The sequence below is a fragment of the Acanthochromis polyacanthus genome, chromosome 23 (genome assembly GCF_021347895.1).
Source record: "Acanthochromis polyacanthus isolate Apoly-LR-REF ecotype Palm Island chromosome 23, KAUST_Apoly_ChrSc, whole genome shotgun sequence".
Lineage (NCBI taxonomy): Eukaryota > Metazoa > Chordata > Actinopteri > Pomacentridae > Acanthochromis > Acanthochromis polyacanthus.
In genome coordinates this window covers 3,470,246-3,493,593 of record NC_067135.1, presented here as the reverse complement: position 1 = coordinate 3,493,593, position 23,348 = coordinate 3,470,246, and the positions used below count along the sequence as shown (strand labels likewise).

The 23,348-nt window shown below is 42.9% G+C and overlaps 1 protein-coding gene across 7 annotated transcripts in view; it reads right to left on the bottom strand.

Moving 5' to 3' along the window:
- Positions 1-23,348, bottom strand: part of afap1 (actin filament associated protein 1) — a 108,561-nt gene that overhangs the window by 13,926 nt on the left and 71,287 nt on the right. For 5 of the 7 annotated variants that reach the window (XM_051944051.1, XM_022218911.2, XM_022218912.2 and 2 more), the window contains exons 4-10: positions 13,286-13,394; positions 12,964-13,175; positions 12,455-12,634; positions 7,521-7,607; positions 6,045-6,120; positions 2,723-2,875; positions 369-580 (exon numbers count right to left, since the gene is read on the bottom strand). In XM_051944051.1, coding sequence (XP_051800011.1) covers positions 369-580; positions 2,723-2,875; positions 6,045-6,120; positions 7,521-7,607; positions 12,455-12,634; positions 12,964-13,175; positions 13,286-13,394 — 1,029 coding nt within the window. The remainder of the gene's footprint in view (positions 1-368; positions 581-2,722; positions 2,876-6,044; positions 6,121-7,520; positions 7,608-12,454; positions 12,635-12,963; positions 13,176-13,285; positions 13,395-23,348) is intronic. The other 2 variants (XM_022218914.2, XM_051944053.1) reach the window with 1 other exon arrangement.

The following is a 23,348-nucleotide window of genomic DNA, read 5'->3' as shown; positions in this document are numbered from 1 at the left end:
ATTTTGGTTACAGCTGACGGCCATTTTTCCTTTCTGTTGCATCATAAATATTAACTTTTCCACAAATACAACATGTTCAAGCTGCTGTTGGAACTTCTGAAACTTCTATGTCACCATCCATCAAACATCTAGTAATGACATGGTGTTAAAGGATAGCGTGCAGACTAAGTGAGGAAATAGAATCAAAACAAGCAAGACGGCAAACGGAGGAAGTCCGTGCACGCCAACAACATCAAACGCACAGACACAAGTCACTGGTGGGTGGAGATGCTTAACCACATGAGAGGAAGACCAACAATATGGAAGAAAACAGGACAAGCAGTGGGGTGTTTTTGCATTTAAATGTAGCTAAAGGCGATTCAGCTGACCTCCAGGACGGCCACCTCTTGGCCGTTACGCAGCAGGCGGAAGGCGAAGGGGTGCTTGTGGTCGAGGCCGGGGTTGACCTCGCAGCCTCGGAGGGGCAGAGAGGCGATGTGGCTCTTCAAGTCATCCCGGTCCTTGTGGAGGAGCAGCTGGTTGTCTCTGAGGCGGCACCAGCGCTCCCGCCAGCGGTTGTTGGAGAGCACGTTCAGGTAGCCTGTCAGTCAGAGCAACAGCAGCTAGCTTACCGTTTAAGCAGTCAACATCGTAATCCTTCAGAGTTTATTTAAATCGAAGCATAATTTAACACAGTTAGTGCATGAAATAACTGTTCTGTTTGCAGAGAGAGATTTTTACTGGTTGTCATTTTACTCCCCTTTAGAGATAAACCTAGCCTAGCCGCGCTAGACAACCCACGGCAACGAATTTAATTCTCTGCCAGGGTGGGTCTAGTTACTCTCCATAAGGCTCGAGGCTGGATTCTCCTAAAACTGGCGGGACCAATCACCATGAAGTGTAGAGTCAGAAGGCGGGCGTAACGAAGTGACGACAGAGGCGCGACGGTTCTGACAGAAACAACCGGTGCACAATAAACAGTTATCTTTGGACTCGGCTTTGGCCACAGCCCTTAAAGATTTGAAGCTAAAATTCAACTTGAAAGATAAACAAAGGACGGCACTGAAGTGTTTCATTGAGAAGAAAGATATATTTGGACTTATGCCGACGGGATATGGCAAATCCTTAATATACCAGTTGGCTCCGCTGGTTGGGAAGCTAATGGGACTTAGCCACAATCCGCCGGCGCTCTAGGAACTACGTCAGCCTATTCGTTGCGCTGATTGGTTGTATACCTACCCAATTGCTGCAGAGTGATTTGAAAGACAACCTGTTAGCCCGCCTCCCTCCCTGTCGAGCGGTCCTAGACCCTTGTGCCTTCAGAACATGGGTCTAGCGCGGCTAGGCTAAGGTAAACCACCATTCAAAAGTGTCTTTATTTTTGAAAGAAAACCAGTTTACGTCAATGAAAATAACATCACATTAATCAGAAATCCAGTCTAGATGTTGTTAATGTGGTAAATGACTATTCTAGCTGGATATTTTTAATGGAATATCTCCATAGGGGTACAGAGGAACATTTCCAGCAACCATCACTCCTGTGTTCTAATGCTACATTGTGTTAGCTAATGGTGGTGAAAGGCTCACTGATGATTAGAAAACCCTTGTGCGTTAGTATGTTAGTACATGTTTTCATAGAAAACGTGTGACCCCAAACTTCTGAACGGTGCTGTATCAAATTGCAAATCCACACACAAGAGTGTCTCAGGAAACAGCACTGTATGTATTTTAGGTATTATGGATCACAGTAGTTGGTAAGTTTTCTGCATAACCTTCTCAGCTCACTGGTAACCTATCCACTAGTTTCTCATTGTGACCACAAATCTGGGACCCAAATGATTAAACACACTTGTTGTTATCGCTATTAGTTGTCCAAAACCCACTAGGATCTCGGGGAATAGCTCAAGATGCTTCACATCAAAGATTTCCTAACATTTTTGCATCAAATGCCATTTTTAATTCACTGCTGTAGAGCTAAAATGGATGGATGTGATCTTCTGGTGTTTTATAGACCTCTGGAGCGAAGCTGTTTGGATCATAATCAGCTGTTATCATTCACTGAACTTAACAGACGGAGGTGTGTCAATAATTCAGGTCTGAATGGATACTTTCTGGTTGGCTTACGCCTGAAACTAAAGGTACAAAAACTGCCTGACTTTATCTTGAATGTTTCAAAATAATGGGTGGATTTACCTTTCTTTGCTAGCAACTACTGGTTGAGTCATTGCATATTATTTTGCATCTTTAACCTTCTGTCAACTTGTCAGAGTATTGACGCACTTTTGCTACCTGCGGCAACTTCCTAATTTGTACATCACCCAGCAAAAGTGATGGTTGAGGTGGAATTTGCCGACCTTTTTTCATTTATATATGAAGCTAAGTTCCTTTCCACTAACTGCAACCATCAGTAGGAGATCTCCCTTTTGTGGAAGAAATCATGCAGGTTTTAGTCTGAAAGTTACGGGGCAAGTTTTGCAGGAGTCGGTTTGTATTGGGGAAACTAGTTTATTGCATAACAAAACACAAGTGCACATTGTATCATGCCATTAAACTAATCTATGGGTGGCAGCGATGCACCAATAAAGCCAGCAATAGCCTAACAAATGCAGAGCTAGCAACTACATCTGGATGTAAACAATCAAGACTAAAATTAGCCAAGAAAAATGGGCATTATGTCATATGCAATACCTCAAGAATAGAAGGAAACCAACTGGTTACTTTGAAGCACACCGACACCTCTTACCACATGTGGGTACGTCTTCTTCTGCGGACGACGTCTGCTCATCCATGGATGGCTTCTTCTTCCCCAGCCCGATGATCTTAGTGATCTTCTTGCCTGCTCCCTTCCCCACAGTCCCAGACTTCTGCTCCGACTTTGAGTTTTTCTTTCCCTTTCCTGAGAGAAACAAAGATGGGGAGTTTAATCAGCACGGTCAGCTGTCAGTATCATGTTGACTCAGTTACGTCTGGGTGCTTTTGAAACACAGTAAAGAAAGAGAAAGAGAGAGCAACTTCAGACTCTACTATAAACAACGACGGGTTCAGCATCAGTGGCACTGGGTTTAATCAGAGCCTTGTGGGTTCAAAAGCTCTTTGTTGGCGAGTCGGGCTCATTTTAAAGTCTGAGCATCCGCATTCGTCCGAGTGGGCCGACTTGAGCTGGCCTAGTTTCCTTCCAAAGAAAGAGAGGAATGACAGTGCACATTCTGCTGGGAGGAGGGCTAACGTCGACTAAGCCAGGTCTTAAGAGGCTAAGTCTGAGACGCTTCGTCTGTACAAGGAAAAATAGCTTCTGCTTGGCTCTCTTGCTTCATAGATACTGTCATCTGCAGTGGATTTTAAGAGAAAGAAGCGTTTGTGTCTACTGTATGAAGATAAGAAAAATAAATTGGACTCTTAACCTTTCTCAACTGCCAGAAATTGAAGCTAAAGACACAGCGGAGAAGAACAGGGGGAGGAAAATATAAAGCATTCCCTTTCGCTTATGTCATCCTGAGCGGCTGGGCTGATTCTAGGCACACATGTGCACCCAGAAATATACTTTATATAATCACCAGGGCTGGTTTGCACACAGGACGCCTGCGCCTTGCAGGAATCAGCACCTAGCCGTTGAAAACCAATAAAAAGCAGTCTAAACTGATACGATAACGACAGAAACTCTTTGTGTTCAAGTGTCTGTGCCGCTCCGTTTCAGCATTTTTTCCAGATTGCGTTTTCCTCCCCGATATGATGTGACAACTGCCATGGCGACGGCCTTAGTTAAATAGGAAGCCGTCTGCACTCAATTTGAGTCGCGGGGTTTTTCTCGAAAGGTATACAAACACACACAATGCAAGCCTGAGGTGGAAAGCAGACACACACATGTGAAAGCGATTCGAACCTTTAAAAAGAAAAAAAAAAAAGGAGAAATTATTATTATGTTTCCCTTCAAGAGAAGAGGCGCAGGAAAACTCTGATCAGGTAAATTTGATTCCAGTAAATCAGCTCTTTTTTTGTTACCAGCCGTGGAAAGAATGTGGCTGATTAATGAGAAAAAAAGAGGGTGTTAGGAATGAGAGAATGAGCAAAGCATGAGGAAAACGGGACAACTCAGTGGAGTAGATTTCATTTCAGCTGATAATGCTAATTTGTTTACGAAGCTAGCTTAGTATGAATCAGCATTTTTTGAGGTGAGCTGCATCACATGACATAAGTTGTTCGATTAGGTGTCGAGATACATTTTCTAAACTTTTTATTTATTTACTTTATTAGACCTGCAGTCCAAAACGTGCATCCAATCTGACACAATGATTTCTACACACAGAGGGTACTTCACTGAAGAATCAGACAACTACTTTTTACGACTGCCTTAGGCTCATCTGGCAGATCGCTGCCGATTCCATTCCTACATCCCCAATTAGTTGCACAGAAACGACACACAAACACGACTTACACAACCAGGTCCATGAATCACAGCTCTGAGCTGAGTCCATAAAAACACCCAAACTGGATCGAAGATTTGAAATTAACTGCTGGTGGGAAATCTGCTTCGGAATTCATGCTGGAAAAATAAAACAATTGGAATGGGGGCGAAAAAAAAAAAAGAGTGTTAAATTTTAGTTGACGATTCAAATATCTGAACTGACAAGTAAAATGAGATTCTTTTCTCTCTGAGGAATTTCGCCTGCTGAGCAAACACACAGTAAATAATCAGAGACTATTTCAACCGTAACTCTTTGTTTTGGCGTGTGGTTGAGCAGGGAAAGACCATTCCTTAGAAAAACCGTGTTAAATGCATCCAAATGCTCTGTCTTCAGGCTTCATGTATTATTAATTAAGGATGATCATCCAAGAGTTTGGGGGAATTCTTGTGAATTATAAGAGAGCATAAACAAGAAAGGCAGCCATAATTTTAAAGTCAGAGTTTGATCCGAGTTCAGAACATTCTTGATGGTTCCAAGAAACACTAATATTGATAGTGTCCTATCTTCCATTTAACTTAACCGTTGCTGCGCTTTAGGGAAACAGTTAAAGTTACCTCGAGAATGCAAGGGGATTTTACTCTGTATTAGGGCTGCAACAATGACGCGTCGAGTAAACGCATAGATTGTATATAAAGATGGACGTAGCATCTGGCTCCAAAAATGAAGCCAACCCGGAAGTGTCAAAAATTTGCAATATCACGCCGTCCGCTAGGGTTGGCTCCAAAAAGCTTTTTCTCCATAGACCCCAATTCATTTTTGGAAAAAATAAAATGTGATAGACTGATTTTCTACTGCTCAGGATTTTCTTCACGTTAGTTTTCATGGTCAAAATGAGAGATCAGGTGGTCGATCTTAAAATAAATCAATACTGAATTTTAAATAAATCGCTAAAGTTGGCGGAGTCAGGGGGCGTGGCTATACTTGATAGACAGCAACAGAAGCCTCTGCGGTAAAATGTGGGCGGGATAAGAGAGTCTTCAGCTCTCAGTCTGGCCCGCCCATAGACTGGTCCTGCCCCTAGTTGCTCTCCGGTCCAGCCTGTTTGATGACGCTTTTTACGTCACTGGTTCCAAAAAATCCAAAATGGCGACCAGGAAGTAGCAAAATCCGGGCTTCATTTTCGTGGCGTTGAAACCAACGGGTGACGTCACGGTTAGTTTACGCCCGACTAATCGTCTGAGCACGATATGTCATCAAAAGCGGAAGTGAGCGCGCAATGCAACAGAAATCAGCGTCCGACCGGAGCGCAGAACACGGACGGACATCGGCGCTGCATCGTGCATATATTATGCATACATGATGCAGCACGGATGTCCGCGATTACGATAGATCACGGATGTCCGCGCTGTATCGTGCATAATATATGCACGATTGCGCGCTCACTTCCGCTTTTGATGACGTATCGTGCTCAGACGATTAGTTGACACGTCGTTATTTACAGCCCTACTCTGTATAAAAGATGTCCAACAGAGAGAGATTTTCCAAGAAACTCCTTCCAGATAGCTGAAACGGCCTCGTTTATTGGAGTCAGTGAATCCCAGCAGACTTTCGCCTCCATGCAAACCGTATCCATCATTTGGTTCCTGCTGCCGTGCCTCTCACCTTGATCCTTGCAGTCACCGTGTCCATTTTCATGGGTCGCTTCGCCGTCTGAGCTCGGCCTGTCACTCGACGCCTTCTGGCAGCAGGAAGACCATACAGAGAAAGAACGGGTGAACAGGAAGGTAGTAAGTAAAACAAAACTGTACTTTCCAGGAGACGACCGGTGGAGAAAAGGCATTAACGCACCAACACAGCTGTTTAATTACGTCGTACACTGTAAAAACCCTCAGAAACATCTGCTAAATGTTACAGTTGAATAATTAGGCTGGGTTTGTGTTTGCTGTGCCAAGTTAGGAGAGGCTTGTCATTAAAGATCCTCTGATGTAGCTCATTTTCCACAACTGAACACACTCGCATACATATACACACACATATATGTGACGGGTGCTGTATGTCTCCAGTGATTTTACCAGCTTTCCAGATGAAAACCAATAACGCACCGTTTTCCCTTCAACTCCCTAAACTTTCCCTCCTGTGCCATATGGAATTAAGCGTTGTTTGGCAAACAGCTTTTACTACCTAGTGTGATTATGTTCGATTACGCCAAGAAAAGACGCCCTTATGGGATGGAGGTATATTTATATTATAGTTCAAAAAAACATTTACAATCAACTAAAGATTATTAAGCCCAAATAAGCCATTACTGGTGTATAAGAAAGACATGAAAATTCTTTACTATTGCCTCTCAGATTCACAACAATAAACGAGAAAAGCAGTCAGAGAGCAACACTCCGTTGAAGCAGTTTTCGTATTTTGCACGGACAATGTTTACATTTGGAAAGCCTTGTTGCATTTGAGAATGCATCCAGTGGAGCATCACAATAAAATGAGGCATGATGTGGTAATTCCACCACAGGTGATGCTACCTAAAGTTATCAGCATATCGGTTATTGGCAAAAAAGACAATATCGGACATCTCTGTTAATAATGTATTCTGAATGGAGACACTTTCAGCAAAAAAAATAAACCCAGAGAGATTTCTAAGCGGCTTTTTAGCGTCTTTGAGCTCATTGTTATGATTTGACAGACACACAAACAGCACCATAAGAAGGAACAAATGCAGCCAAAGGTATGAATTTCTTCCATGTAATAACCTTCTATCAGGGTAGGAGGCAGGATCGCTTCAATTACGCGAGTGGTAGCTCACATCAAGAAGAGACGACAGACTTTTCAAACAAAACATCAGACTTTATATCAACTTATACATGAAATGAACAATAACTAGCCAAGGCTAATAAATTCTGCAGCTACCTGAATGTTTTATGCATTTCTCTTCGCAGAAAACACACGAAAGATTTGCAGGAGATTTGCTGTCGCTGCTTTGCATTTAGCTTTGGAGCACAGCAAACCCACAGCATTTGCCTGAGCCAAAATAAATTCTCGTTCACAAACAACAATTAAAGGAAAAGCAGAAGAGTTGCGAACAGAATTAGCGCATCAGCACCATCCGTCAGCACATGAGTGTGCTTTGTTTACCTTTTCCAGCTCAGGCTTGTGCACCGGCGATCCAGATCCAGCTCCGTCCAAGTCTACGCTCCCATTAACGCACACCTCTCTCATCACCTGGAAAGCATGAGGAAACACAGCAAAAGCTAATGAGGCTGACGTTCACATTAAACACACGGAAAGTCCACTCACACACACATGATCGCCACACAGGGAGTTCAATTCATACGCTGCTGGAAGAACGTGATCAGGACATATGGGAGGATCCTATTTAAAAATCCAAAAGTATTTCCTCACACAATTGCCACATAATTAAGCAGCTCATTCCTTCAGTCTAGCGAGCGTGGCTGGGTAATATGGGCCACATGTACGGTGAACTCCCTCCCCTGTTATATCCCATCATGCTACTGAATGGCAGCCAAGGGATCATAAGGCAACACAGACCATGCAGCAGAGTAAATCCAGGAGAGAGAGCGTGCATGTGGCGTGTTATAGCAGTCGGTGGAGGGGTGGGTCTGCCACACACATTAGACACCACAGAGTTTTACTACATCCATGGAATCCCTGCACAATAAGGTCCAGCAGGGGTGAATGAGATCTGCAGGGCTCTAGATGGGGCGCCAGTGTGCATTACCGTGACCTCGTTGGACTTCAGACCTGGCAGCCCACCGTCAGATCTGGCAACCCTAGGCGTGCGGCGGTGACAGGGATGTGTGCAGATGAACGGTGGGTACTGGGAAATGAGATTTCAGACGAACCGCTGTGTGCGCAAGTCGGCTAATGCGCTCACACACACACACCGACTCCCCCTCGTCTTTTCCACAAGCATTCTGAACCGTCTCTGGCCGTGCAGAGCTCCTCCGCTCATTGGTTTTGGCTTCAAGCGAGCATAATTGGGTTTCGCGGGGGAAATGACAGGCTGTGGCTCCATGGGTTTGGCTCGGAGAGCGGTTCAGAGGCTGGAGAGCGGGACAGATAGCAGCATCACGTCTGTCTTTCACAGCAGAGCTCTGCTGCCAGGCTGGGGTATTATTCCTGATGAGGTACTGCAAATCAAACTGGAGGAGGTGGTGAGACTGTGGCTGGTAGTTCTAGGTGCTGAAATGCCAATTTCAATACCGAGAAATATGCTGTTGATAAGTTGCTGAGCGTGTGCTTTAAGTACTGAAGTAGTTCCTGAATATTTTCAGCTCCGTGGAGTGCACATTTCATATTTGATTGTTATAAAATCCTTTGAAAGCCGATATACATTTAGCTATAGCCATAGATGTGGTGAAAATCTATATTATAAAAAAAGCCCTTTCAATAACTTTACTCACTTTGGACAGAATGTTAACCAGGTGAAACATAAGAAAACCTCAACAGTTTTTAAAAATGCAGAGGGTCCTCGGTTTACAACGTCCTCCACTTACAGCTTTTCGTCATTACGACTGAACTAGTTGGCGAGCAGAGCAGATGAATACGTCGTCAGGCGGCGCTTTTAGACGGCTTCCTTTACATTTCCCGGTTGTACACCACCTTGGATTGTGCTACATTCGCTAACGGCTTCTTTACTGTGGCTCTTAATACACATTACAGAGCGAAAACGGCAATAAAAACAGAATGAAACAACATAAATGCATGTAAATGGGTCCTTTTAACTTAACCAGTCAGCTCAAAAATGAAGTTAATTACAACATTGCCCCTGTGGCATTTACAAAGCAGAGGAAGTGACAACTGTCAACAGACAACTTTAAAATGAAGGCTAGGTCAAAATAAAAGTGCATCTAGAATTCTGCCTTCAGGGCAACACTCCCTGGAAGAGAAATTTGACGTAATAAAAAGCTCGGAACAGAGCGAAACACAGATGAACATCGGCATTATTAGATCAAGTGGTAAAAACAGTGGAGCATTTCATTCTAACTTTGGCCATAAATGCTGCAGCATGCGCCACTGGTTCATGATAAAAACCACTACAACAAAAGCATGCACAGGATAGCCATGCACTGTCAAACAGTTAGCAGCAGTTTACAACAGTCAGCAATGAAACACCAGGGGTTAGACTGGACTAGACAAACTTGAGCACATAAGCTGTGAATAACAATCCACATTCAACTTACTTTGACCAAACTTTGTATGGAAAAAACCAAGAGAAGAGAAGATATTACATCAGTCAGAGACAAAGAAATGAGGTCATACTGTAGCAAGAAGAAAAAAGAAAGAAAGAGAAGGGGGAAAAAAAGAGAGAAATTCTTACAATTGTCAATAAAAGCAATAAAAAGGTTTAGAAGAACGAAGCAAGGACACAATATGGACATGTGCATTCCATAAACACATCGTTAGGAGACGGTGTCTGGGAGAGTCATTACTGTAACTAGTGGGCTTTGGAAACCCTCAGGTACTCTCCCAGCTTTCCCTTCACCCTCTTTTATTCTGTCCTCTCCTTTTTCCTTCCTCCTTTCACCTTTCTTGTTCTTTCCAACCTTTCCTCTTATTCTTTTCTGCCTCTGCCTCTTCCTCTCCTCGCCACTCGTCTCCTTTCGCTGAAAGTGATTTCACATGGCTTCCTGTTAGTCATGAGGGCACATTGCTGGCTGGCGGCTTGAGCAAGGGTGGGGAAATATCCTAACGAAACCTCACTTCCATTATCCAGATTTGTAATGTGAAGCAGCAACTTGAGAGACAAAAGGATAATAAATAAGACGCAATAACCAAACGCGTACACAAGGACGAACTAATCTTTCTGGCTCGATGCCACACTTACACACCCTGAGGTTCAGAACAGCGGAAACCCGGCATCCCTCTGAATGCAGCACACATTCAGAGCTGCTTTTGCTGAGGAGGGTGTGAGCGCGAAACCTCAGCCAACTGGATACGATGACTGCCAATTGCAGCGGCATGACGAACTACATGTGCATCGATTAAGCAAACAAAAACACCACAGTGATTGCGAGAGTGAAAAACTGACTGCCACGGCGTTATCAGTTCAACATGTTTCCAACATCCAGGCACCTGACGAAAAACGAGTCCAGACCCTGCATCTCCAAGCAACAATTAGCGCAGTCGTTACCATAGTTTGGGTGGTTTGTATATTTTCGTGGGTCTAGTTGCGACTGGCTGCAGATATTTCGGCCCCGATGAGGTTGCCTGCACCAGCCAATCAATAAACAACGGCTAATTGCCATGTGGAACGAGTAATTCAATCAAGAAGAAAAACACAAACTGTTTTGATCTTTGTTTCCTGCCTGCCATAAACACGACTTAGCTGAAACTTCAAGAAAAAGACAGAAAGCAAACGCTGCAAATAGTTACACCGGTGTTTCCATTTTTTAACAAGACAAGAGAGAATGAGAGGAGAAAAAGCACACCTCCGAGTCCGAAACAATGCTGGTAAAAGTGCAGCTAAAGGCGAAGTGAGTAGGTGGAGGCTAGAGGGCACGAGCAAGGACGAAAATACCACCGCAAAAATAAATGAGGAGGGATCTTTAAATAGCGCACAATAGGTTCTCGAGGACAAACAAGGCATTCCAGAAGATTCTCAGGAGATCTGTGGAGAGCGGGGATGAGGAGAAAGAGGGGGCTGTGGGGTTTCCTTCAAAACCAAAGACCAGATGAGGTCCGAAACACAGAGAGGCCCGAGGATGCAGGGGTTTGAAAAGCAGAAAGCACCGCTGCTTGTTTGATGTCGGCGGGCTGGGTTTTGTTTTGGCGAATTGTTGCTAGAGGGAAAGATCTGAGAGCGAAAGAGAATACGAGGGGAGAAAATAATGTGCGAGAGACAGAGAGGAGATGGGATCAGAGGACGAGTGAAAACCAAACATCATCACATCAGAGAGGAACCAGAAGAACCACCTGTTCATAACAAACGAGTGAAACAACATCAGGAAAAGGCCCCGTTTGAAGAACAAAAGCCAAGCTGTTCTTAGAAAGTGAGGCACACCCTTTATTTTTCAATGCTAGCAGAAACACGGACATTACAGAACACCTAATTTTACCTCAATGGCAACAACATCAACATGAAACCGAAATCCAAAGAATCTCACCCCAGTCTGAACTATGTTACCGGTCAATACATAGCTGTGTGACTTTTTGTATCATAGTTCGCATTTTTGCTGTTTTCAGGCCTAAAATCAACATGGCCGCCTAGAACCAAACACCACATGGTATTTTAAGAGAAAGATTCTTCTAAATATTATGTATACAACTGAGTAAAATTGCTGAATGAGCTCATTTTATTATTGTTTAGGTGATCAGAAGGTGGCTCTCACCAAATTCGGACGGTTATTTAGTTGACATTATCATGATGTCCAGTCATTTTTTATTATTTTTATTTATTGTTTCCATCACAAATAATGGTAGAATTTGTAAAGACATGATCATAATAAATATATGAAACATCAGTTGTTGTTTTTTTAAACTTTAAATAAAAAGGTATGCAAGATATATCCCATGGACTTCACAAGTCCCTCAGTTATATATTGACCTTTACACTGATGTATGGTGAGCAGCATTTATGGCCTATGAGACTGTGAGAAAGCAATATTTGAATAGCTAATAGGGTTTCATCATGTCTTTTAGTGACACTATGCCTATATTCCACTCAATACAGACACAAGGAAGTTTTTGATTTCTAATGATGTTACAATAAAGTCATTAAACATTCTAAATTTTGAGTGGTATATGAACAAAAAAGTTACTTAGTGACTCACAAGCACCGTTTTAGTGACAAACCACTGAAAGGGACTCAGAACTAAGAACATATCTGAGCTATCTAGCAGTTATGTGTTCAAGAAAACTCTTGATTCAGAAAAGCAGAAATGACTGAAAGTGATGAGCCCTGAAAACCAGCTGCTTATCAGCACTCTTCACCGTCTAATGGGTCTTGATGTTGGAAGAAAACTATTGGGACTTGAGGTCGATGTACTTGTTTGCTCTGGGCCAAGTTCACTCAGTTATGAAACCAACTTTCAGGTTCATTGCATTACCTTGAGCCACTCCTCGGCCTGTTCTTTGCTCTGCACCGCCAGCACCAAGGCGTCCGCCCCCTGGTGGACGATCTTCAGCTCATGCTTCTTCTTCTTGCCGTCTTTGGGGACGTGAGTGATGCTGCACCCTGATAGGGTGAGCTCCATCTGAGGGGTGTGGTCTTTGGAGGATTTGTAACACTGGAGGGGAAGAAGGGGGAATTACTTTTGTGTCACACATGCATACAAGTACGCTCATAAATTTGCAAAACCAGTGACAGTTTGAAGAGTGGGAAAGCCAAACTGCAAAATTTATGAGGTGCTGTTATTAACTGGGCTAATGTCAGTTCAACCACACTGAGTTAATCAATGGGCAAACATCAACAACATCTGACTTAAAGCATTAGTGTCATTATTTAACGTCTACATATCTTGTATCCTAAATTACAGCCTTTGGGATTTGCCAGTTGTTGTTAATGCCCAAACAATACGTAGAAACTCTTCACACCGAGTCTGTAAGAGTCTCTCACCAGCAGTTTGTTGTCCTTGATGACACAGAGGAGTTTGGTCCACTGGCCAAATCGTTTCTTGCGCAGCAGGAACGCACAAATCCGGGCGTCCTTCACCAGATCCATGGACGCTTCCTCGGACGGCCACTGGTGCCGCATCTTCTGACCTTTCCCGTCCTCCTCTTCCTCGTCGTACGATTCGTAGGAGCTGCTCATGGCGTCCGAGTCATAGTCTGAGAGGAGATACACAGGCTACATTCATTGTCCATCACCTGCTGTCTGGGTTTGTAGCTCCAAGTACGTTCTAATTCTGATGCTTAGTATGAATCAGTATCTCACTCACTGGAGGTGATGTATTCAGGAGCCTTCCCAGGACTTAAAGGAACTGCTTCCTCGTAGTAACCTTCTGGCAGAGAGGAGCTGGGCAGTGGAGGAGGGCCGTTGTTTGGAGGCTGCAGAGAGAGAACAAGTTTCCACTGATTAGCTAGAAGCCCTTTCACTATTTCACAGTAGATTAAATGACATTTCGGCTTCTTTAAGTGATCACAATTGAATTTAAGTAAAGTAGGTTAAGCACTTTCACTCTGGCATCTCAACAGCTTCCATCGCTCCCACCTGAAGTGAGACTTCCAACTTCTTTTCAAGGCAAAGAATAATGATTATAGGACACTTTGCTCAATACACAGTATTCAGTGGCATTCAGAATCACCTCTACTGAGTGTTTAACACATACAAGGAATATGGTTCATGGAGCCTGTCCTCATAGAAAAAACGACCACATAGGTCGTCTGTACACGCCTGTATTACGACCGAGTGTTACGTTTTGACCTTAAGTGACCTCTAGCGGTTGAGTAAATATCGACACTCCGGTGTCTCAGCTGAAACGTCACCATGAACAAACTTTTACCTAACACTATCCCTAACCATAACCATAACCATAACTCTAAACCCGTGTTGCGAAAGTGAGGAAAAAGCCGTTTTGCGAGGGAAAAGCCGTTTCACGAATTAAATCCCGTAAAGCGTTCCTGTCTCCCGTAGGGTGGCTAACGTAAATACGCTCTCATGAGTCGTATTCCGGGGCACGTTACATACGACCTGTGTGGTCGTATGAGTTTGAGGGCTTGTTGGGTTCATGTGTTGAACTACCAGATATGTGTAAAATAACATATTTAAAGTGATTCTCATGGCTGACTTTCAGAATAAACTAGTATTAAACAAGTAGAGCTTTTCTTTATTTTCTCCATCGCTTTTACCAGTACATCAAAATGTTCACATGAACCGAATTCCCCATGAAACTCTATGTAGCAAGCAAAAAGACAAAAAAAAAGTAAAGATGAATTATTACAGCAATGGAGTTTTGTCCCGGGAGTCCATAAATGATCAATGATCATAATGATTTATCTCCGTATCTGCCTTCAATCAGTGTCAAGACTGTAAGACAGGAAGTAGTTCACTGCAAAGTGTGACTTATGTGTCACAGGAGAGAAGTTATTCTTTTGGTCAGAGCAAAAGACCAGATGAAATAGGCCATTTACAATAATAGCGGTACAGCACTCTTTATTAGCCTTTGGTGTGTCCAGGCAAAACAGAGGCAACGACTGTCCATCAGCATTAAAGACATTTAACTCTCAAATGCAAAACAGAAAACGAGGAGACTGAGAAAGAATGCTTGTGAGAAAGTAAAGCCTGTAATTACTGGGTAGTGAGTGACAAAGAAAATAAGTGTGTGGCCAAGAGAAGTGTTGGTTTAAGAAACCCAACCTGAAGCCTTGTTAAGACCATTTAATAACGACTGGAACTGAAGAAGGAGGAAAAGCGGACAAAATGAGTCAATTTGTTTCTGAAAAAGATACAGAAAGCTGTTGATGTTATTGCACAATGATTAATAAGGCTTGAATAGATCTAAGATATCTTCATGGCGTTACACTGCTGAGCTCATGGCAGGAGAGGCTGAAGAGTGGGAGGAGAAATCCTTTGTTTGACGTGTTCTCTTTGGCACCACACGGTCCTACAAATCCAGTCACTAGAGCGAGGGATCAACCCAACAGCCTGATTTGATCCGTCTTGGCCAACGCCGCATCCCAATTCTCTGACGTTCGTACTCTTAGAAATAACAGAACTGTGGCCGTTAACGTCAAATCTGATAATGTGGCAGCACATCGAAGCAAATGTCTCACTGGTTGGCATGTGTTAGTATAAGGCTCTGAAAGCTCACTGCTGGAGAAAAATGTTGAGAGTAGCGTCATGCAGAGTTTTTAAAGGTTCGTGTTGAAGTGTATTTAGGTTTTGTTTGGCTAATGCAAGTATATTCCTTCCAGTAGTGTCCCACTTTACCATTGATCTACAGGTAGCAGTAATGAGATGCAGAAATGTGACAAAACTATTTTAAACTTAAAGAAAACTTGCAGGTATCTCTCTTTCCTTTACCCTAACCAGTTGAAGCAGACAGCTTCAAGAAGGCTGTCCTTTTATTGCTGTTAAAAGGGGAGTTGTTCCTTCCTACCGTTGAACTGTTCAGTAGGAATCATTTGGATTTGTTGGATTTGTCTCCATTTTGTAAAGCAACATATTGTGTACGACTATATGAATGGAACTGACTTGAAATGAAATGAATTCATCCCATTTGTTAAATCTCTGGGTTTTGGTGAGTTACAATGTACGAAAAACAACATTGAGGGTACATTTAGGCCTTACCCATTCTTTTCAGTACTTTTTAATTGGCACTCATTTATTTTTTATGTCCATGAACTGAAGTCATAAAAGCCTTGTGATATTTCTAAACATGTATGTCCCCACTCACGTCTTTCAGTGACTTGGCTTGCAATCGTGCTGCCTAGAAATTTAATAAAGTCCCAATAAACCATGATAGTGTGATCCTGAAACCAAGGCAGCTCAAGTACACCTTCTATATGTCAGATTTTCTTAGTGAATAACATGATGTCGAACGGCAATGTAAATTCAAATAAAAATAACGCTAATAAATCACTGCTAACAGAAGCTCCATGGAGTGCAGTACGGCCCATTAAAAGCTTAATGTTTCTTCTAATAAGTAGCCGACACAGGCCACAAGCCAGGACGAGACAGCCTCAAAGTGTACCAAATGTTGTCAAGACCTTAAAAGGCCACACCGTAAGCCCTATTCACAAAGACGATGCCAAACGTCGACGGCTGCAGACTTTTTCCTCTTATGGAAAACCCCTTTGATGCTTCGTTTCATTTTATTTACTGGTGGCAGCGCGGATTTTCCGGTTATAAAAAGGGGAAACACCAAAACTGTTATGAAACTCCACGTGTCATGGGCCGTTGGTTTCAGCTGACCCAATCAGGCGTCGGAGCCGCGGTGATGTCAGGATCCGCTGCTGTAGCAACACGGAACATTAATAAAAGGGTCTGGCTGATGTGCAGCATCAACGGCTTCAAAGTGCAGAAAGTATGTGTCACTGAAACGCTGGACCGTCCAATATTACAGTCATTCTGCCATAACTTCGGCATTTCTGTCATAAAGGGAACTATTGAATTTTGTTTGAACAAGCCTGTTGGGGAATCAAACGTTAAGAAAAAGACCATCTCCCTCCCACTGTCTCCTGCAACTTCATCGCAACAGAAACACAATCTACATCGCAATTTTCTCGAAAAGATGCCAGGAATTCAGCCATTTTAGGCCACAACAATCTTGAAATCCTAGAGGGACTAAATCCTTTATCGATTGGCATTTTTCTGGAATTTCTGGCCTTATCCCATGTCAGTCTACAACAAATGGAACTAACCAAATCTGTTACACAATAAAACAGATACAAGATTACTTCTTAATGCGTGACTAGTTCTGTGAAGTCATGACACATATGTAAGAAAACACCCTACTGTAGGACCACCTTAAGAAGTGAAACAGACACGCTCAAACACTGAGAACAGAAGTAAACACAGGGATTGGGACTGGAATTTTCACTGCCATCAAGTGTGTGAACTTCACATAAACCCTCTTTGTCTGTGCCATGTAACCCTATGATGCAAAACATGGGTCAAAAGATACTCTTATTCCATTGAATATGCGTCACTTTTGACCCATGTTGTGCATCAAAGGATTAACAAAAGACAGCAAATGGATCAGAAACACTAAATGAAGCTCTGTTCTACTAATACACGTGTTGCAAAGAATGGCATCTTTGAAAATTTGGGAAATTATTGCTTTTAAAGCCTCTTACTGTCACTGAAAATCCCACATGTGCTATTACTTATGTCAAGGCAATTGCTTAATACACGAGCCAAGCCAACTCTATACCATTTAATGATAAATTAAAGCCAAGCCTTGAAACAGACAAATCCTGGAGACGAAAAATGAACACTGATAAATACCAGGCCTACAACGCCAGCTGCCAAACGGTCCATTAAAAATGTTTAAAACTCTCAGACCTCACACTTTCATTACATTTTCCTTTTCAAGCCCACTGCCATAGTCTTCCTTATCTCCTGGAACATCTGTCTGGTGTCCCTGCTTTGTGTAAAAAGGTCCATCTCAACTGGTTCTTAAGATTTTTTCTGAAACAAAAATGTAAGATTCGATACAATCAAAATCAAAAGCTGACTTTCTTCTCCCTTCTTCAATACATCCACCTCCCCTTTCCTAATCCTCCTCTTCATCCTGCTTGCTTCTCTTTCCCGATTCATCTATAAGTCAAGTGGCGGGCCAGGCCTCCAGCAGAAACCTTATCGTATCTCCTTTGGGGGAAACAGCGGCTCGGTGAACTCATTTCTTGGCAAGGATACGCTGCCCCGCTAAACTCCAGCACCGCCAGAGATCTCCTCCCTCCCCCTGCCCTAAAATGAAAAAAATATATTCCTCTCGAGAGAAAGAAAGAAGGAGAGAGAGGCTGAAAAGTATGAAAGCACTCAGCCTGGACGGCCAAACAACAAGGCACAATAACAGGTCTGAGATGTGGATGTGAAACTGGACTTGTTTTCGTTGGTGGAGAAAGATTGTTGCTATGAAAGCCTCAGCTCCATAGCTCACATCACAAGGACTTCCTTTAGAAAACTTTAAGGCAACAGTAACACCATTAATAAGCAGCAGAAGCCAATTGTTTGGGTAAACAGGTTTTGTGGAGTGCAGCAGAATATATTACATTACACTCAAGAGAAAGTGACCCCATTGCTCTGCTATGTAGTGACTAAAGCTTAGAGGGGTGAAAAGAGTGTGTTTGCACACGCTTGTATACAGATGTGCACATAAACACACGGTCTGTTTTCACTCTCCAACACAACAGCTTGGCCGTATCGCACCCTTGATCTGCAGATCAATTACACAGAGGGTTCAGCGCGGTCATAACGCATACCGGCCCTCTGCTGACCAGAAACAGAAGAACTTTGCTAAAACACAAAACTCTTTTAGGTAACTCCTGACCCACTGAAAGCACTAATACTACCAGAGTAAAGGGAGTTTTCACATCCTTGTCATGGTCTATCCTGTTCCTTCTTGACAAGAATACATTTCTAGGAGAACACAGCATAAGTAGAGCAGCATGTACAGGTCATGTCCATGGATGCAGATCAGAAATGCCAGAATTCTACAGTCATAATGTGTAATTAGGTAGCGGTAAAGGAGTCCTGACCTTGGTTTGGATACTCTGAGTGGGAGGTTTGTCTGCTGCTCCAGCACTGGCCTGTAACTTACATCTAAACATTTATGCCAAGTATCCATTTTTGCCCTGAGTAGGAGGACTGGACCTGAATAAATGTTTCTGCCGCGGTGCCAGTGGGACGCTGGAATGGATAAACTGAGTGGACACAGGAAAGCCGCTCCCTTAGGAAAGGAAAACTGCATTTCCCATGATTCTTGGAAACTTAATGTATGTTCAACTGCACTGAAAAACACATGGTTCTCTGAAAAGAATTCAAAAGGTACAAGCCTGTGTGCATGAAAACATGAGGAGAAAAATCTGTTTTTTTACACACGTGGACAAAATTGTTGGTACCCCTCAGCTAAAGAAGGAAAAACCCACAATTCTCACTGAAATCACTTGAAACTCACAAAAGTAACAATAAATAAAAATTTATTGAAAATTAAATAATCAAAAACAGCCATTACTTTTGAATTGTTGATTAACATAATTATTTAAAAAAACAAACTAATGAAACAGGCCTGGACAAAAATGATGGTACCTCTATAAAAGATTGAAAACTATTTGACCAGAGTGACATGATTAACTCAGGTGTGTCATTTAATTGACATCACAGGTGTTTCCAAACTCATAATCAGTCAGTCTGCCTATTTAAAGGGAGACAAGTAGTCACCCTGCTGTTTGGTGAAAAGGTGTGTACCACACTGAACATGGACAACAGAAAGCGAAGGAGAGAATTGTCCCAGGACATCCGAAAAAAAAATTATAGACAAACATCTTAAAGGTAAAGGCTATAAGACCATCTCTAAACAGCTTGAAGTTCCTGTGACAACAGGAACTGGAGCTTTTTGGTAAGGCACATCAACTCTATGTTCATAGACCCACGGGACAGTAGCCAACCTCCCTGGACGTGGCCGCAAGAGGAAAATTGATGACAAATTGAAGAGACGGATCGTTGGAATTGTATCCAAAGAGCCCAGAGCAACCTCCAAAGAAATTAAAGGTGAACTCCAAGGCCAAGGTACATCAGTGTCAGATCGCACCATTCGTCGTTGTTTGAGCCAAAGTGGACTTCATGGGAGACGACCAAGGAGGACACCACTGCTGAAAAAAACTCATAAAAAAGCCAGACTGGAATTTGCAAAAATGCATGTTGACAAGCCACAAAGCTTCTGGGAGAATGTCCTTTGGACAGATGAGACCAAACTGGAGCTTTTTGGTAAGGCACATCAACTCTATGTTCATAGACTCAAAAACCAAGCATACGAAGAAAAGAACACTGTCCCTACGGTGAAACATGGAGGAGGCTCAGTAATGTTTTGGGGCTGCTTTGCTGCATCTGGCACAGGGTGTCTTGAAAGTGTGCAAGGTACGATGAAATCTGAAGACTATCAAGGCATTCTGGAGAGAAATGTGCTGCCTAGTGTCAGAAAGCTTGGTCTCAGTCGCAGGTCATGGGTCTTCCAACAGGACAACGATCCAAAACACACAGCCAAAAACACCCAAGAATGGCTGAGAGAAAAGCGTTGGACTATTCTAAAGTGGCCTTCTATGAGCCCAGATCTGAATCCCATTGAACATATGTGGAAGGAGCTGAAACATGCCATTTGGAGAAGACACCCATCAAACCTGAGACAACTGGAGCTGTTTGCTCATGAGGAGTGGGCCAAAATACCTGTTGACAGCTGCAGAACGCTCATTGACAAATACAGAAATCGTTTAATTGCAGTGATTGCCTCAAAAGGTTGTGCAACAAAATATTAAGTTATGGGTACCATCATTTTTGTCCAGCCCTATTTCATTAGTTTGTTTTTTTTAAATAATTATGTTAATCAACAATTCAAAAGTGATGGCTGATTTTGATTATTTAATTTTCAATAAATTTTTATTTATTGTTACTTTTGTGAGTTTCAAGTGATTTCAGTGAGAATTGTGGGTTTTTCCTTCTTTAACTGAGGGGTACCAACAATTTTGTCCACGTGTGTAACTACTGGGTATGAGAATTTCAGGGCCATTCATCCATTCATGTAGCAAATGGCTGAAATAAAGCAGTCAGTATCTTTACCCAAGAATCTTATGTTTATGTGTCTAATAATGTTGTCATTGAAAGAGAATTTTGAAATGGGATATGACCGCTTCTACAACTCTACAGGGGTATTTACCAAAATAAATGCCCTTGTTTTTCTGCAGTAACATACACACATATATTCAGTGTTTTGGTATAAAACTGTACCCATCCAGACAGGTAATTACAAATCACCAAGACCTTCTTAGGAACTGCTGGTTCGGGGATATTTGGAACCAATGGCAATGGGAAAGCCAAAACGGGCGCATTTTTTTCTTTTTCATTTAATCACTTGGAGGTCTGAACAATTTACGAAATAAGAGCCTGTTTTCCTCCAAGGTTAGTGTTTCTAGGTCAGATGTGAGATTTGCGAGAGCTTTTGCCGAGACCCCCGCTCGTTCTGGAACCACCACGCCTTGTAGTTGTACATCTGGGAGCTGCTCAGTTCAACCGCAGCCTTCTACTGTTGGCCTCTGGTCGCCTTTCTGCTTCTTGTACAACTGCAGGTTAAGTGCATTAGCCAAGGTCACTTAGGTGGTAGTTATACGAGGGAAGGGGGAGAGGTACTCCTTCACTTGCCTTGACCAGATTTTTGCAGCTGCTGCTCTCATTTCCATCCTGCAGTTATCCATATTTACCCAAGCACATGCGTTCAGCCGAGTCTCTCTCCAGTCGGACAAACTACGGATTAACCAAATGTTTCCAATCATCTGTTACAGCATTAGCAGCACCTCCAAACATTTGAAAGGTTTCCAAACAATGCCAGAGTAAAGTCCTTGCTGAAACCTGCCGAAACACTCGACAGCGCAGAAACAACAGATGGGACAAAACCTGGACGTGCACACGCTCGCATTCCCCTATCGTACTTTGAAGCTTGAGCATGAGGTCAAGTAACGGCAATGACTTATAAATTGATGCCAGACAGCAGGAGAAGATGAAAGCACGAAGAGCAAAATGATGCTGTGCTAGTTACCCACAGCACGTCCTGAACTTTGTCCCTGGATGACCTTGAGGCCGCTAGCTTGTAAAGCACAGACTAATGGTTGATGTTTCACAGCATTTTATCTGCATGGATTCATTTGATCCTAGCCCTGCTGGTGAGCAAAACTCAGACTCATGGAGCATCCAAGAGGAAAAAGCAGTTGTATGATCTCAGTTATTTATACACAGATTTTTAGCTTTGCCAGACACTCTGTTTATAAACGTGGCTTATCAGTTGGAATTTTGTGATAACACACCACAGCACACATTACGATGGTTACATCAGTGGCAGCGCTCCAGTCGCCCTACTGAAAGCCTCATTGTGTGGGAGACGAACTCAATCCGGATGTCAACTGATTAGCCAACACACACTGTTTACACGAGCCCAAAGTACAGTACGTTTTCAAAAACATTCAAATGTAGAAAGCAGCAATGTGGGAAGGAACAAAAGACAAGCGAGACTCAGAAAGGCTCACCTACTGTACAAATACACACCAAATCTCGCCAGTAAAATCCCCTCTCTGCAGGACTCAAGGCCTCATCCAAGCTCAGGACCTGCCAACCTCTGAGATACACATCTAAGTGTTCCAACTCTCTGTTTTTACATGAACCACCCATGCTAGTGTTACCTCCGACAAAACAAAGCCTTTCTCACAGCTCCCATTTTTGAGACTCCACTCTTTATTTCCCCTCTTTCCTGCCTCAGACGGGCCGGTTAAGTGCGCCTTTTGCGGGACAGGTGCGTTCACCAGAGTGCCGTTTCTGACGGAAGTGCCAGCTCGCCAGCTGGACTGAAAAAATAACTGGGGAGTGAGATTGGGCTGGGTGTTTCCTGCATTTCTCTCACCTCACAATGAGGTGAGAATGTGGGTCAGCGGGAGCCAGTGGGAGCCGACAGGAGCTGGTGGTCCACTGCTGTAGAAAAGACGGGTGGAGCAGACCTGCTTTCCCTGGTGCTGTAAAGTTATTTCATATCTGGAATGGAAGCGGACTATTGTGCTAGAACGGAGTGAAAATCAACACAGAAAGGAAACAGATCCATCCCACAGTAATGGAAATATGTGGTCATATATTACGGGAGAGTAAAACACTACAGCGCTCTACACACACAAATATCCCTTAAATTTGGATTTTTAAATGTGACCAAGACATACTGAGTGGAGCATCTTGGAATTGGAAAACACATTTGGCTGTGCTATTTGGAGCGAAAGCTGAGATGGAATTGCACCAGATTAGGGCTGCAACTAACGACGCGTCAACGAATCGTCTGAGCACGATACGTCATCAAAAGTGAGCGTGCAATGCAACAGAAATATATTATGTATGCACGATGCAGCGCCGATGTCCGTCCGTACGCTGATTTCTGTTGCATTGCACGCTCGATTCCGCTTTTGATGACGCATCGTGCTCAGACGATTCGTCGAAGCGTCGTTAGTTGCAGCCCTACACCAGATTACTTTAGATTAATATGCAACACTTGTAAAAACCTGCCTTTGTACAGTACGACTTGTTTACTGCTGCCTTTAGCTCCGAAAAATAGACAAAAGTTTGACTTGAGCTCTGCTATTTCACGTCATAGTCCGGCTATTAAAGATCACTTCCTACTAATAATCACAATCACAGCAGTAAAGTGTTTCAATGATTTAAATGCTTAACCGTTAAGTTGGAAAAACACATTCCAATGCATTGTGTTCCTTGATTAAAAAACTGCAAGAAAGAAAAGAAATACAAAGCATAAAAGCTTG